We start from the raw sequence: 15664 nt of genomic DNA on the forward strand, positions 1-15664 counted from the left end.
GCAGAGGTCAGGACAAATATTAAAAAAAGATGTATATCTGTCAAAGGGGTAAACTGGTGGCCTGACTCAGGTATGATTGTTTATGAAACATTAGTTTTTCTATTTGTTTAATATGTATTCTTGATTTATTATTTTCTTTGGTCTTTGTTTTGGAGAAATCCAGCTAGAAAAATGTGTGGCATGTAAAAAGGGCTGGTGTGATAAGCTAAAGCTTCAGCCTGAACCTTGCTGTTGTTATCCAAAAAAAAAGGTAATAATGAAAAATCATTATCATTGTCAACCATACACATTAATATCCAGACAGACAATAAGCCATACACCTACACATACACTTACCATTGCGGTCTATGGCAAACGGCGTCCCTGCGGTCACAATTTCATAGTTGCAGATCTGACTGTACTGTGGTGAACAGTCCTGGTCCCAAGCTTCCACCTTTAACAAGCAACATACAGTTTAGTCCAAGTCCTTCAGATATTTTCCAGCCAACACAAACACTAATAATAACATTTTAGCTGTACAAACGTCTTGTAGCATTGTTAGACCACATTCATTTATTTATCTATCACTTTGATTTTAACAATAAAGCAATGATAAAGACACAGATAACTGATACCTGCAAAATGCTGTCATAGATCTTTCCTTCTGTTATTGATGCCTTGTACAGAGATTCCCGAAAGATCGGGGAGAACTCGTTGACATCATCCACCTGGATGTGAACCACAGCCCTGGATGAAGGAAGAAGTAGGAGAAAGAACACGGCGCGAGGAAAAAGATGCAATTAATTTAGTGTGGAAATGAGTAAAAAGGAAGAAGCACAGATTCATCCACTGCAGATTTTGCAAAGGTGGGTTATTGTTTAAACTTCAGTTTTCACCTGTTTTTCCTCTTCTTACATTCACATCTGAATGCACAATCTCATCTGCTGGGAGGCATTAACTTAGCTCTGATAACATTTGTGCACGTAAGTATATAAATGAAGCAATAATGCAGATGTATCATGAAGTTTTCTTCACCGGTGACCTTTGCTGACAGCAACTCCCAGTGTGTCTGAGCAAGCACATCTGGCTAATTAATGACATTAACTTAATGAGGCCTATTTAGAATGTCATGCCATGATAATGTGACACACACAGACACACACAGGGTACACTCTGCGTCATTCATCTTGTACTAACTTAAAGAAATTCATCACAGATGCCTGACCTGATACTTTCCTCACTCTTCTCCCATAAGCAGCGTCTTATTTTAGCTGCTTGGAGCCTGGACTGATAAACCAGAGGGTTTGATTTGCTGCTGTCCATGCCTGTCTGCCTGTCTGTCAATCTAATTCACATACCACCGCTACACAGTTTATTGACGAGCCATTGGGAGGACACATCCGCAGACACATCTGCAAGTCTCAGCTGTTGCTGCTAGGGTGTGACGGAATGAGAGAAAATAACAAAAGAAGACAGAAACTAAGACTCAGTCTTATTATCATAGTTATTCTTAACTTCCAGTGTAAGTTATGAAGGAATTTATAAATTGTGCCAAACCTACGGGAGCCTTTTAACTTCCATACATCTGCACAATAAAATGAAGATTGCATAAATACGTGAGTACATAAGTACTGTGAAAAAGTATTGAGTATTTTTCCTTTTGTCTGTTTTTTTTCACTCATTTTTAGTCCAGTCCTTGTCCTTGACCATTTTCAGAGAAACATTTTTTGAAGCCACATAACAGTGACCTGTGAACCACTCAAGTATTAAAAAAACAGCAGCTAACTCATGAGATGAACCAGTGTTGTGTCTACATATAACAGAAAACTTAGCAAAGAGCCAATATTAAGAGCCTGGACCTCAACATTATTGAAGCAGTGTGGCATCATCTTGGCTGAGAATGAAACAAAATGCAGCAAACATCCAAAGAAGAGCTTTGAATGTCCTTCAAGAAGCCTGGAGAACTATTCCTGAAGACTGCTGAAAGAAATGGCAAGAAAGCTGCATCACAGAGTTCAGATTGTGTTGAAAAATACAAGTGGTCACATTAAATATTGACTTTCAAGCTTGTTAGAATTGGACAAACTCTGTTTTTGCCTTATATGCTGTATTTTGTTGATTTTTGCACATGTTTCAATAAATTGCTGCACCAATTTCCCATTTCACATAAAGAAAAATACGGGGTGAATCAAAACTTTTGCACAGTATGCATTTAAGACAACAACTTTGTGCACGACACGCAAATGACCAGCCAACTTGAGACCAGTGCTCCTCATTGCTGGTGTTATTTTTCTCAGTTTTTCAAGTGCTGTCATCGTTTTAAGACCAGTTTTCCACGAGTTAATGTGACTCACTTGAGCTGCCTTTGTAACTCTGACATGTATATTTTGAAGATAACATCTATTATTTGTATGTCATTGTTTTGTCCACCCCTCATAAATCAGCTATAGTAGTAATAATACATGCTGTGAAAAATAATACTAGGCAACACCATATGTGACAGTTTTAATATGACATTTTCATAACAGAGTTTTCAGACAGCATAAAGGAACTCACACAGATGCAAATAAACAAGACAGTCACTGTCTGAAATGTTTGTTGAACTCACAAAATCTTCAATGTAATGATGTTTTATTGATTAAAGAAGAAAACAATGAGCAAAAAAATCCTTTGAGGAGGATGTTTATGGACCTAAACTGAATGCACTGAATAGTCACCATTAGACTTACTTGTGGGATTTCTTCCAGTTAGCCCCACTTGGCCCGGCCCCACAGTCATAGGCCTGGATAATAAAGGTGTACTCTTTCTGGCTCTCACAGTCCACAGGACTACTGGCTCTCAGCACGCCCTCTCCCGATGTACGGTTCAGCACCACAGCCTCAAATGGAGCATCTTCACCATTGATCTTAAAGGCACAAATCTCCCCTAAAAGGAACAGGTAAGAGGACATTTTTTAACAGTTACATCGAAAATAATTACACAACGAGAATGTGTCATCAAAGACAAAGTGCAAAGTTATGTAAGAAAGGGAAAAAGAGTGCAAAGAGAAAGGCAGAGTTTTATCTCTGACTTGTCTTTTATAACAAGTGGAAATGAAAAGAATGATTCAATTATTTCTGAAAAATTTCTGAAAATTTCTTAAACAGTTTTGATCAGGAAAGCATCAGTCAGACTAATGCAAATCTTCATCCTTGAAAAGAAAAAGGAAAAATGAACCATGTGAGTTTTAAAGATGCAAAGATAGAAAAATGTCAAAGGAAAGCATGATGGGCTTCAACTTGTTCAGTAGAGTCAAACAGCTGCACATGTGGTTCGTCAGTGAGCAGACACTGAGGATCTTAATGTGAAAGCAATCAGCACAACAACTATCAGACCTACAAGTTATTTAAATCCACATTATGTGAATGAAGAACATAAAAAAACAAACATAAAAAAAGCTTGGGAAATATTCCTAACTTCTTTCCCCATTCACTTAATTTTCTCTCATGATACTGCTGGTAAAATCTTATTATTTTACTTTGTTTATTTCTGCCTTTTTTTTTTTTTGTCTACCAGTCATTTTCTCAAACACAGCAGTAGCCACCCAACAGCTCAGATAGTTAAAGATGAATCAAACTGTGGGTAATGAAGCAAAAACTAACAATAAGACACTGCTGGCATTTTTCTTTACAGAATGACTATCACTTCAAATTTCAGCCCATGTTCCATTTCTGGACACAGAAATCTTTGCCAGCATGAGCTGCTCACAAAAACACAGTGTGGAGCTCCTGGGGTGCAGTTAAGAGAAAAATAATTTCTCATTTGTGTCGAGCTGTGCCAGCTCAACAAAAGACTGAATTTGTCCTGTCTACAAAGTGTTGATACCACTCTCGCTCAGTTTATTGTGTTGTGTGTTTGTGACTCTAGAATCGTCTGTGGCATTCATCCCCAGCGCAAGTGTTCATTTCAGGGATTTGAGAAATCTTTTTTGTAGAGGCAATGAAAAGCTGGTGTGCTCTGACCCTGTGCTGGCTGATATCTCAGAACGTAGTGGGACACAGAGGAAACCCCACTAACAAACACAAAGACAAAGCTCCCTGTCATCACTGGCTTCTCTCTACTTTAGTTCCTCAACACTCTCATGCACACAGAGATCCTTTTAACCTGATTCAACTTTGCAAATCTCCTTTACGGTGAAGCCAAACACAGTGCTCTTCAAAATTTGATCCCTTATGAATTTTCAAGATGCCTGGCCCTCGATTTGTCTCCCTTTGAAATTTTGTAGAAATGACAAAGTTCTCAATCTCTAAGTGGGATACAATTTGTATTTAAAGAAAAATAATACTGAAGAAGGGAAATAAGCAGGGGTTAGGTTAAGTGGTGAGTCTAAATTGTCCATAGGTATGAATGTGAGTGTGAATAGTTGTCTGTCTCTATGTGTCAGGCCTGCAAGAGGCTGGCAACCTGTCCGGGGTGTATCCTGCCTCTTGCCCTATGATAGCTGGGATAGGCTCCAGCCCCCCCCGCGACCCTGAAATGGATAAATGGAACCAAATGGATGGATGGATGGAAATAAGCATGCCTGCACATGCACAGGTAGGCCTCTAGTCTCAAATGGACCCAAATCGAGTGATTCTAATACAGTGCTACAACTCTTGTGCACAAACGCTGACTTAGCGGTGGAAGAAGGAAAAGGTACTTCCAGTTAACAGTTTGGGAATTGGATAGAAATTCATTTTTCGCTCCATCTGTTTTGTCAAATGCATTTTTTTGGATCACATTTTACACGAGAACCTAACAGAGCCGCATAATGAAGCAAGGAAGGCAAGAGGAAGTGAGAGCAAGGGATGAGGAGGAATATGATGCATCAATGTATATGTTAACGGCAATAACAGATATTTCAATAAGATTCCTACTTTGTCAGCAAGTACTTTGCACACACACACACACACACACAGAGCCATCCATCTGTGCACGCATAATGTGCACACACTTTCTTTCCTGACACTTAGTTTGCTCCTCATCAGCCTCAACGGAGGGAACACTATAATTTCAACCTGCTGTGGTGCATGGATGAAATGAAGCCTAATCTTTTGGCGTACACACCATGAGGGAAAAGGTCGGGTTTTCAAAGTAAATATCCAAATGCATAGATTTTTGCTTCGGGGAGCTGGCCTGTTGCCATTGAAGAGAGGAAAATGGAAGAGTCAGCAAAAAATGGCTCGATAATAACAATCATCTAAAATAGATGGTACTCCACAGCATGCTTGAGCGGCATAAACCGCATCGACACAAAATGTCAAGCTGTCGGGGAACATGTATTTCATGGAATGTTAAATTGCCAACATAATGGAAAGCGACAGTAAGGATACAATTAATGAGAAAATGATTCCCCGCAAGCTAACGCACTGTCACAAGCAGGCAAAACAAATTTGTCTATTCCCACTGCAAAACGCAGGACTTGACAGAGCATTTAATTTCTTTTAACTTTTATTTCTATATTTTGGGCTGCTTACACTTTGTTTTCAGAGGTTTTTAAAGGCCAAATCAGCTCCATCTGTTTCTCCTCCAAGATCGTCACCACTGCATCATCTCGATGGTCCATCATAAAACTGACTTGATTTAAAAAGTTCTTTGAACCCATTTTCAGAATGTATATAAAATCTTTTTGAATGTCTTTTGTGATTACACCCTCCACTCCACTTCCTGTACTGAGTTTGGAAAAGTTTGTAAATTTAATTTGTGTATTTTCTTTTATTGATGAGAGAAATATTTTGCAGATAAAACTGTTTGTCTCACAATTTTCTGATTATCACTTCTTAAGTGATAATGTGATTGTCTTTAGGATCACTAAACATCACCAAACAAAGTCCAGCTTTTTGTGTATTTGCCTGGGCCTTTATTGATAAGGAAACCTGAGAGACTGTAAATATGGTGAAAGCAAAGAAAACATAACAAATGGTCCAACTGACTGAGATTCGAACACAGACTGTTGTCTTTCTTCTTGTGGCCGCTCCTTTAGGGGTTGCCACATTCAAACATCCGCCTCCCTATCCCTAGCATCCTCCTCTGTCACACCAACCCTCTGCATGTCCTCCTTGAATGAATCCAGGAATCTGCTCTGTGGTCTTCCTCTTTTTTCTGGCAACTCCATATTCAACATTCATCCAATATATCCACTATCCTTCCTCTGCACATCCACACCATTTCGGCCTTACCCCTCTACCTTTGTCTTCATACTGCTCAACCTGTTCCTCTGATGTACTAACTTCTAATCCCTCTTCATCACTCCTAATGAACATGTCTGTGTAGATTCTCAGTTATCCAGGTCATAGTAGTCTCTGGAGCTTGAAAAAGGCGACTGGACTTCTTTTTGTTTCTTGAAGACGTTTCACCTCTCATCCGAAAGGCTTCTTCAGTTCTCAACCAAATGGTGGAGAGACCCAGGTATTTAAACCCCTGTGGGCGTAGTCCCCTGGAGGTGGTTATGACCCTCTATTGATCATGTGCTGAACACATGTGCCCAGGTGTGAATTGGGCGTGGGTCATATTTAATCAGTGGTTTCAGTTGAAACCAACTTAGGACTCCGCTCCATTGTTTCCTGTGGCCTATTGAGGTCACTGGAACAAAGGTGTGAATGGGGGTTGAGACGTCTGGGAAGGGAGCTCAGGACAGCACTGTAAGCGGGGGAAAGTTGGTGACGTAATCCACCTCCTCTGTTCAATGATGGTTGTTCACAGTGGACATAGATGGCTTCTTTCACTCCTCTTTCAAACCATCTGTTTTCCCTGTCCAAAATGTGAACATTGGCATCCTCAAAAGAGTGCCCTTTTTCCTTCAGATGCAGATGTACTGCTGAATCTTGTCCTGTCGAAGTGGCTCTTCTATGTTGTGCCATTCGTTTGTGAAGAGGCTGTTTGGTTTCACCAATGTAGAGGTCCGAGCACTCTTCACTGCACTGAACAGCATACACTACATCGCTGATCTTGTGTTTGGCGGGTTTGTCCTTGGGATGAACCAGTTTTTGTCTTAGGGTGTGACTTGGTTTGAAGTATACTGAGATGTCATGCTTGGAGAAAATTCTTCTGAGTTTCTCTGACAAGCCTGACACATATGGGATGACAATGTTGTTCCTCTTGTCCTTCCCATTCTCTGTAGTTTGTGTTTGGCCATCATTCCTGCGCATCTTAGCTGATTTGATGAAGGCCCAGTTGGGGTAACCGCATGTTTTGAGGGCTTTCTTAATGTGTGTGTGTTCCTTATGCTTCCCTTCTGCCTTAGAGGGAACACTTTCCGCACGGTGTTGTAGGGTCCTGATCACCCCAAGTTTGTGTTCCAGAGGGTGGTGGGAGTCAAAGAGGAGATACTGGTCTGTGTGTGTGGGCTTCCGGTAAACTTCAATGTTGAGGCTTCCATCTTCCTCGATAAGCACCGCACAGTCCAGGAATGGTAACTTGTTATCTCTGGTGTCCTCCCTGGTAAAACGTATGTATTTATCCACTGAGTTAATGTGACGAGTGAAGGCTTCTACTTCTTGGGTTTTGATTTTGACCCAGGTGTCATCTACATATCTGTACCAGTGGCTAGGTGCCAGCCCTTTGAAAGAACCAAGAGCTTTACTTTCCACTTCCTCCATGTAAAGGTTGGCTACAATGGGAGACACTGGGGAGCCCATGGCACATCCATGCTTCTGTCTGTAGAATCCATCATTGTATTTAAAATATGTTGTGGTAAGGCAGAGATCTAAAAGTGCACAAATCTGATCTGGGGTGAAGCTGGTTCTGTTCAGTAAGGAATCGTCTTCCTGTAGTCGTCTTCTGACGGTCTCCACTGCCTCAGTTGTAGGTATGCAAGTGAAAAGTGAAACCACATCAAAGGACACCATGGTTTCATCTGGATCCAGTACAAGATTCTGGACCTTGTTAGTAAAATCTGTAGAGTTTTCAATGTGGTGGGGAGTGATGCCAACAAGCGGTGATAAGATGGTGGCGAGGTGTTTGGAAATGTTGTAGGTGACCGAGTTTATACTGCTGATAATGGGTCGAAGTGGGACTCCTTCTTTGTGGATCTTTGGGAGTCCATAAATGCCTGGAGTGGCTTCTCCAGGGTACAGGCGGTAGTAAGTGGGGCGGTCAATGGCTTTTTCCTTTTCAAGTTGTTGCAGGCAGCAAACAACTTTTTTCTTGTAGTTGCTTGTGGGATCACGTCTCAAGACCTCATAAGTATTGTTGTCACTGAGGAGTGTAGTAATTTTGTTGTGGTAATCCGATGAATTCAGCACAACCGTGCACCTCCCCTTGTCGGCTGGCAGTATGGTGATGTTTTGATCCTTGCTTAGGGCTGTGATGGCCTTCTTCTCCTGAATGGTGAGGTTGGATGGAGGAAGTCTTGCACTGGAGAGAGTGGCTGAAACTTTCATCCTGATCTGTTCTGCTACAGGATGAGAAAGTTTGTTGTTTCTTATAGCGGTTTCTGTTGCTGTGATGAGGTCTACTATAGGAAGCTGTTGTGGGGCTATGGCAAAGTTGAGTCCTTTGGCTAGCACACCATCTTATCACCGCTTGTTGGCATCACTCCCCACCACATTGAAAACTCTACAGATTTTACTAACAAGGTCCAGAATCTTGTACTGGATCCAGATGAAACCATGGTGTCCTTTGATGTGGTTTCACTTTTCACTTGCATACCTACAACTGAGGCAGTGGAGACCGTCAGAAGACGACTACAGGAAGACGATTCCTTACTGAACAGAACCAGCTTCACCCCAGATCAGATTTGTGCACTTTTAGATCTCTGCCTTACCACAACATATTTTAAATACAATGATGGATTCTACAGACAGAAGCATGGATGTGCCATGGGCTCCCCAGTGTCTCCCATTGTAGCCAACCTTTACATGGAGGAAGTGGAAAGTAAAGCTCGTGGTTCTTTCAAAGGGATGGCACCTAGCCACTGGTACAGATATGTAGATGACACCTGGGTCAAAATCAAAACCCAAGAAGTAGAAGCCTTCACTCGTCACATTAACTCAGTGGATAAATACATACGTTTTACCAGGGAGGACACCAGAGATAACAAGTTACCATTCCTGGACTGTGCGGTGCTTATCGAGGAAGATGGAAGCCTCAACATTGAAGTTTACCGGAAGCCCACACACACAGACCAGTATCTCCTCTTTGACTCCCACCACCCTCTGGAACACAAACTTGGGGTGATCAGGACCCTACAACACCGTGCGGAAAGTGTTCCCTCTAAGGCAGAAGGGAAGCATAAGGAACACACACACATTAAGAAAGCCCTCAAAACATGCGGTTACCCCAACTGGGCCTTCATCAAATCAGCTAAGATGCGCAGGAATGATGGCCAAACACAAACTACAGAGAATGGGAAGGACAAGAGGAACAACATTGTCATCCCATATGTGTCAGGCTTGTCAGAGAAACTCAGAAGAATTTTCTCCAAGCATGACATCTCAGTATACTTCAAACCAAGTCACACCCTAAGACAAAAACTGGTTCATCCCAAGGACAAACCCGCCAAACACAAGATCAGCGATGTAGTGTATGCTGTTCAGTGCAGTGAAGAGTGCTCGGACCTCTACATTGGTGAAACCAAACAGCCTCTTCAAAAACGAATGGCACAACATAGAAGAGCCACCTCGACAGGACAAGATTCAGCAGTACATCTGCATCTGAAGGAAAAAGGGCACTCTTTTGAGGATGCCAATGTTCACATTTTGGACGGGGAAAACAGATGGTTTGAAAGAGGAGTGAAAGAAGCCATCTATGTCCACTGTGAACAACCATCATTGAACAGAGGAGGGGGATTACGTCACCAACTTTCCCCCGCTTACAGTGCTGTCCTGAGCTCCCTTCCCAGATGTCTCAACCCCCATTCACACCTTTGTTCCAGTGACCTCAATAGGCCACAGGAAACAATGGAGCGGAGTCCTAAGTTGGTTTCAACTGAAACCACTGATTAAATATGACCCACGCCCACTTCACACCTGGGCACATGTGTTCAGCACATGATCAATAGAGGGTCATAACCACCTCCAGGGGACTACGCCCACAGGGGTTTAAATACCTGGGTCTCTCCACCATTTGGTTGAGAACTGAAGAAGCCTTTCGGATGAGAGGTGAAACGTCTTCAAGAAACAAAAAGAAGTCCAGTCGCCTTTTTCAAGCTCCAGAGACTCCTAATGAACATGTTAACATCCTCAGGTCTGCCACCTCCACCTCCAGTTTTTTTGTCAGTTCCACCATCTCCAAACCACACATCATAGCAGGTTTTTGTTAATTTAAGAATCATTGTTAGAACACTCCTAGATTAAAGACTGAAAGGAACTTCAGACAGTGCCAGTTAGCAGAAAAATACAATCACAATTAATGAAACAAGAATTCTCGAGTGCTTGAAAAGGAGGCAACTGAACTTTATCAACTAGTGGGGTTATCACCTTGCATGGGGCTTAAATGCCTTGAGGTTAAATATCTGGGTTTTGTTTTCAGTTATTTTAGAATTGGAGACCTTCTTGGACGACACGTAAAATGTCTTCACAAACCTTCTTTTACCTTCTTTTCAAGCACTTGAGCCAACCGTGACCTGGATGATTGAGAACCTTCACGGGCGTTAATGAAACGAGAACATCAGTTGTTAAATCCTTTAAAAACACTAACAGGTTTTTCCATAATTCATGTGCTATGAGCCCGTGGCTCATAATGGCTCTGTTCAAATCAAAATGGGTCTGTGACAATAACAATCCACAGCAGGGAGGAAAAAGCTTTTGAAAAGTTTTTAAAGGTTTATTTTTTATTAAATAAAGTTTTTGTGTGTTTTTTTTTTTTTTAAAGTCTGTAAACATTTTTAGTATTTTTTTTAGAAATAGGATTTGACTGGTGATTCTACACATGCAGTTAAATTAAAGTTTATTTTCACAAGCCTTCGAATTAACTGATAAGGCTTCAGAATTTAAGCAACAGTGGGAGAGCTGTAAGACCACAGATGTGGATGACTGACCCAAAGGAACCTGTTCTAAAACACAGAACCTGACTTGAAATAGCCCGGCTGATCTAAGTAATGAGATATAAAAAAGAAAATCCTGCAAGCAGAGTAAAATGCTGTTAGATAGACGCAAGAATCAGCATCTAAAAAAGAAAAGAAAAGAAAAAAAAAAACATGACGCTTAAGCATGAAATCCACTACAAAACATCCAGGAAATGTGATTTAAATTTCTGTCTTCTCTTTGATCTGGAAGCTTATGGGCAATTCACACCCTGACACCAAGAAAAGTCTGGAAAATAATTGTCAGTGTTCACTTCTTCAAAAATCGCCTATTCTTTATGTTCATAACTTAATGCACATCGGGATTATGAAAAATTCAAGTAGTGACTTCTAAAGTACTGAAAGCCTTATAGGAACCCACTCTTTCAGTCAGGCCTCTACAGAGAAACAGAAAATTCAATCATGTTAATTCCTTTTCTTAATCAAATACTGTTGTGACTCCATCTGGTGTGTCTGTGCCCATTTGTCTGTCTCTGAGCAGAGCGGGAGACAGAAAAGCTTTACTGTGACAGTGTGTATGCGTGGTGTGTGTGTGTGTGTGTGTGTGTGGTAGGAAGGAGCTGTAAGACCCCGATTAAAGAGGGTTTCTAAGCAGAGTATCAGGCGGTTTTAAGCCTTGATTCCTTCACTCTCTTGCCTTCAGCACTGATCTCACGGTCACCCTTGCCCCTCTAGTTTAATTAATGGATGGATTACACTTCAGCCTACTATTGACCCACAGATAAACTCTAAGAGTACACTCAGTCAAACACACACGTCTGACTTAGTGTACTGTTAGAGTCCTCATGCTTCCTCATGTGCCCAATCTTCTGTGAATTTTCTATGAATTAAGTACAAACATGCTGTCCAATATGCAGTGTGCTCCAAAAAATACACACTGAAAAAAATCTGAAATTGTGCCTTTTCGCATGCAAAAAAGGTAAAAAAAAAAAAAAGGGGGGGGGGGGGGGTAAAGCTTGATCTGTGGGCCTTTGGTCAGGCAGCCAACAGCAGTTTACAAATAAAAAAATTCCATTGAGAAAAGAGGGTTTATGTTTGTTCTGTTAAATTAGGAGCTTTCTGAGTCATAGCCTGCAGTGGATCTTTGCAACATTTGTGAATTTCATTGCAGACATAAGCCAGTTCACATAGAAGCATCTTGCTCTGAATCACACACGGAGGATTGTATAGTGACTGAGCAAACAATGGTATGTCTTATAAGTCTTCTGTCACTGTAAGCCGTGAATTGTTCGAGCTTTTCCCAGCTAACTTCTTAGTACAAAGTACAAAGATAACTTAGACTGGAAAATCTTGTTCTAGCCTGAATGGATCAGTTTCCAGCTGTGCTTTTATGGACATTATTTAACTCCCGATGCTCCAGCTATACTCAGTCAGTCTCTCAGTCTAGTAAATACTACTGTAGATGAGACAGCTCTTTAGGTTAAAGGTTAGCATCACTTTTATTGACTGTTTTGGAAATGAGCCTCGAAGTGATTTAACATAAATACACTAGTTGAACATTAAAAACAGAAACCTTCTCCTGCTACTTTTACCTTACAGCTGTAGTTCTGAGAGAGTGAAATGCAAACGAGAGAAAGAGGAGGATGAAGGTTCATGGCCTTACAATAAGCTTTTTCCCTGTTGGCTTTAAGGGGATTTTCTCTGTCTCTCAGGTTTTTGGTGAAGACACAGTAAAAACACCAAGCAGCTGGCAGTGAACTGGAGGAGATGTTGTCAAACGTTAGTGGTGGCTCTGGAGAGTTTAGTCACTGCATTTTATATAGCTTTTGACATCTACATTCAGTCATTCCACTATTCCACACCAAAGGAGCACACTGCAAGAAGAGAAGTTCACTGATCAGAAAGTAACCAAGGCTTGCTAAGTAAGCTAAGTATTGAATTCAAAGGTATCTTGAATGAAAGCAGCTCCTTACATATACTACAAACAGGGTCAATTGCAAAAATAAATCAAGAAGAGTTGTTACCGCTTTAAAACTGAGCTAAAATTACTTCTGAAATGTCTTCTAATGCAAAAGCACCAGAATCGATTTGCTCATCTCACTCTCCTCCAGAAAATTCTGCAATGAATCGTCTCACTTTAAGGAGATAACAATCTAAATGTTATAAATTCTTTAGAGCTTGTTTGGCAAGCTGAAATGCAATAAGAAGCCCAATATTCACACAATGTGCAGTTTGTCTCTGTGTACGGGTGAATCTATTTGTTGTCCAGTGCAGCCACTTTAACTCCAAGTCAGTTAAAGAAAGACATGCAGGAGTAATTCATCAGAGTCTCCTTTAGATGGCCGGTCCACTTCCTAATTGCATTTGGGAGATTGTCGCACCATCCACTTGACCTCAGGGTGACAAAGTAAAAGCTCGCACAAATGGAAGGCACACACCCAAATGCACAAACACACACACATTTAGGTTATCTATTCACCCAGGACTGCTGATGCCTTAGACAACACAATATAGGAATGGGGAGAATTCATTATCACAGACAATACACATTCATTTTGCTAGGGGCTTTAGAGGTCTGTGATGCAATTAGTGTTTATTGGAGCCTCTGAAGTTGTGGGATTGGAATTCACCAGATGAACTGTTGCTGTCAGTGAAGATGTAGTTGTGACTTTAATGCTGAAGAGGAGAGCATTTTGGCCTAAGTGCTTATAACCATTAAGCGCTGAAGTCAGGCACAGGGACAGGAGTTTAAGTTGCAAACATCTGGATACCTGTGACAGAAAGCTGATGGTTAGAGTGACATATACTTCAGCCAGGTGCAAACCTTTTCAGTAAACATGCACAGACATCAATAGTATAAGAATAGAAGAGGTCAAAGAAATAGATTAAAAAGTGAGGGAGAGGGAGCGGAGATCCTGTAGGGGAGATGGAGGCTGAGGAAGTATATAGAGAAATACCAGTGTGCGAGATAACTAAAGCGGGTATAATTAACACTAACAACCTCTTGAGTATCTCGTCGTGCTTCTACTCCTCCTCTTCACCACCTTCTCCTTCCCATGCTTCATCTCCCTTCTGCTGCAGTAGATTTCACAGTGGTAAGCAATTATTTAGCTCTTAACATCAGCACTCAGATGCACCACTCAACCTTGCCCTCTTCACCCCTGACTCACCTCACACACATTCGTGTGTCTACACTCTCATTCGCCTTTATCACCTCCTCCTCTGTTCCTCAATCAGCTGCTATTTAGTATACTGTAGGTCACCAGTTGACAATTAAATAACTTCCCAGAACAAGGGGAATGTTATAGTTGTAGAATCCACACATGTATAGGCGCTCTTTCACTGATTGTATACGCAGCAGTGTATATTTAAAAATACTCCTGGCCAGGATCATGCTGCTTTACAGTCATAAAAATATAATATAATATAAAAATATATATAATATATATATTTTAAGATCTATCATGCATTTTCTTAACCACTTATCCAATTCAGGGTTCCAGCTGTCACAGGGCATCTCTTTTTCATGTTGTGTGTCTCATGATTATAATATACAAACACCATAAATTAATTCAGTTTCTTTCTTTTTCTATTGTATTATTTTCCAAAGTCTGTAGTTGCGAGACACAGATTTCCAACTTGAAAAGAGCTCATGCAAACTTTCAAGATGAACCTGAGAAGATTTTTCTGAAAGCTTTGATAAATTAATTCTAAACTGTTGCTCAAAGGTACAGAAATACTAACTAAACCAAATAATGTCAGCCAAAATTATTTGAGTTAAACAAATCTTAGGTTTGTTTGTTAGCAGGCTAATATTACGAATTAATAATGACAGAAACTACAGTTGAACATCTCCAGCTTTGCAAGCTTAAAGAATTAAAGAGAAATACAGGCATGGGAAAAAGCAAGTTTTCATAGAATGCTATGTAGTTCTGTGAAAAATTAAGTATACCCTATGACTCAATAGCTTGTAGAACCACCTGTAGCAGTAATAACTTGAATTGTGTGGAGGAATTTTGGTCCACTCATTAAAATGTTGCGTCAGTTCATTGAGGTTTGCAGGCATTAATTTATACACATCTCTCTTAAAATCACACCACAGTATTTCAATCAGGTTGAGGTCTGGGCATGAAATGGACTGTTCTTTTTTCTTTTTTAACAGTTATTCTGGTGTAGTGTACTGGTGGCCTCACATTTGACTCTGGGATACTTTGGTATACAAAAGAGTTCATGGCCAACTCAATGACTGCAAGGTGCCGAGGTCCTGTGGCTGCAAAACAATCATCATCCCCCCACCACCGTGCTTGACAGTTGGTAAGAAGTGTTTGTGCTGATATGCTGTGTTTGTTTTTTTTCAGTGTGTCTGAGATGTAGATCTTCTCTGAGCATTGCACAGTCGAACCTTATGGTGAAGTCACTTGGACAGCAACTCCTGGGAAGATTGTGCATTGTGCTAACACGAACCTGAATGTCCCAGGACATCAAACTGTGAAAAATTCTGCTTTTACAGGGGTGATCACACTTGCTGATAACAATTTAACCAAGTGCATCTGATTAGCAGCACCTGGCTGCTAGTTAACCTCTTAATTCCTATGGAAGCACTATAGTACTTATTTTTTCACAGGATTGTATGTAGGCATCACAAAACCTGCTACAACTCACCCTGATGAGGATACACCACTTTGCATTTAATCAGGTATTATC

General features: G+C 40.8%; 1 protein-coding gene across 1 annotated transcript in view; it reads right to left on the reverse strand.

The window, feature by feature from the left end:
• LOC115795939 (calsyntenin-2-like) overlaps positions 1-15664 on the reverse strand; it is a 179865-nt gene that overhangs the window by 45435 nt on the left and 118766 nt on the right. Inside the window, exons 3-5 of the mRNA XM_030752091.1 lie at positions 2709-2904; positions 615-726; positions 337-433 (exon numbers count right to left, since the gene is read on the reverse strand). Coding sequence (XP_030607951.1) covers positions 337-433; positions 615-726; positions 2709-2904 — 405 coding nt within the window. The remainder of the gene's footprint in view (positions 1-336; positions 434-614; positions 727-2708; positions 2905-15664) is intronic.

This window comes from Archocentrus centrarchus, chromosome 17, assembly GCF_007364275.1.
Source record: "Archocentrus centrarchus isolate MPI-CPG fArcCen1 chromosome 17, fArcCen1, whole genome shotgun sequence".
Lineage (NCBI taxonomy): Eukaryota > Metazoa > Chordata > Actinopteri > Cichliformes > Cichlidae > Archocentrus > Archocentrus centrarchus.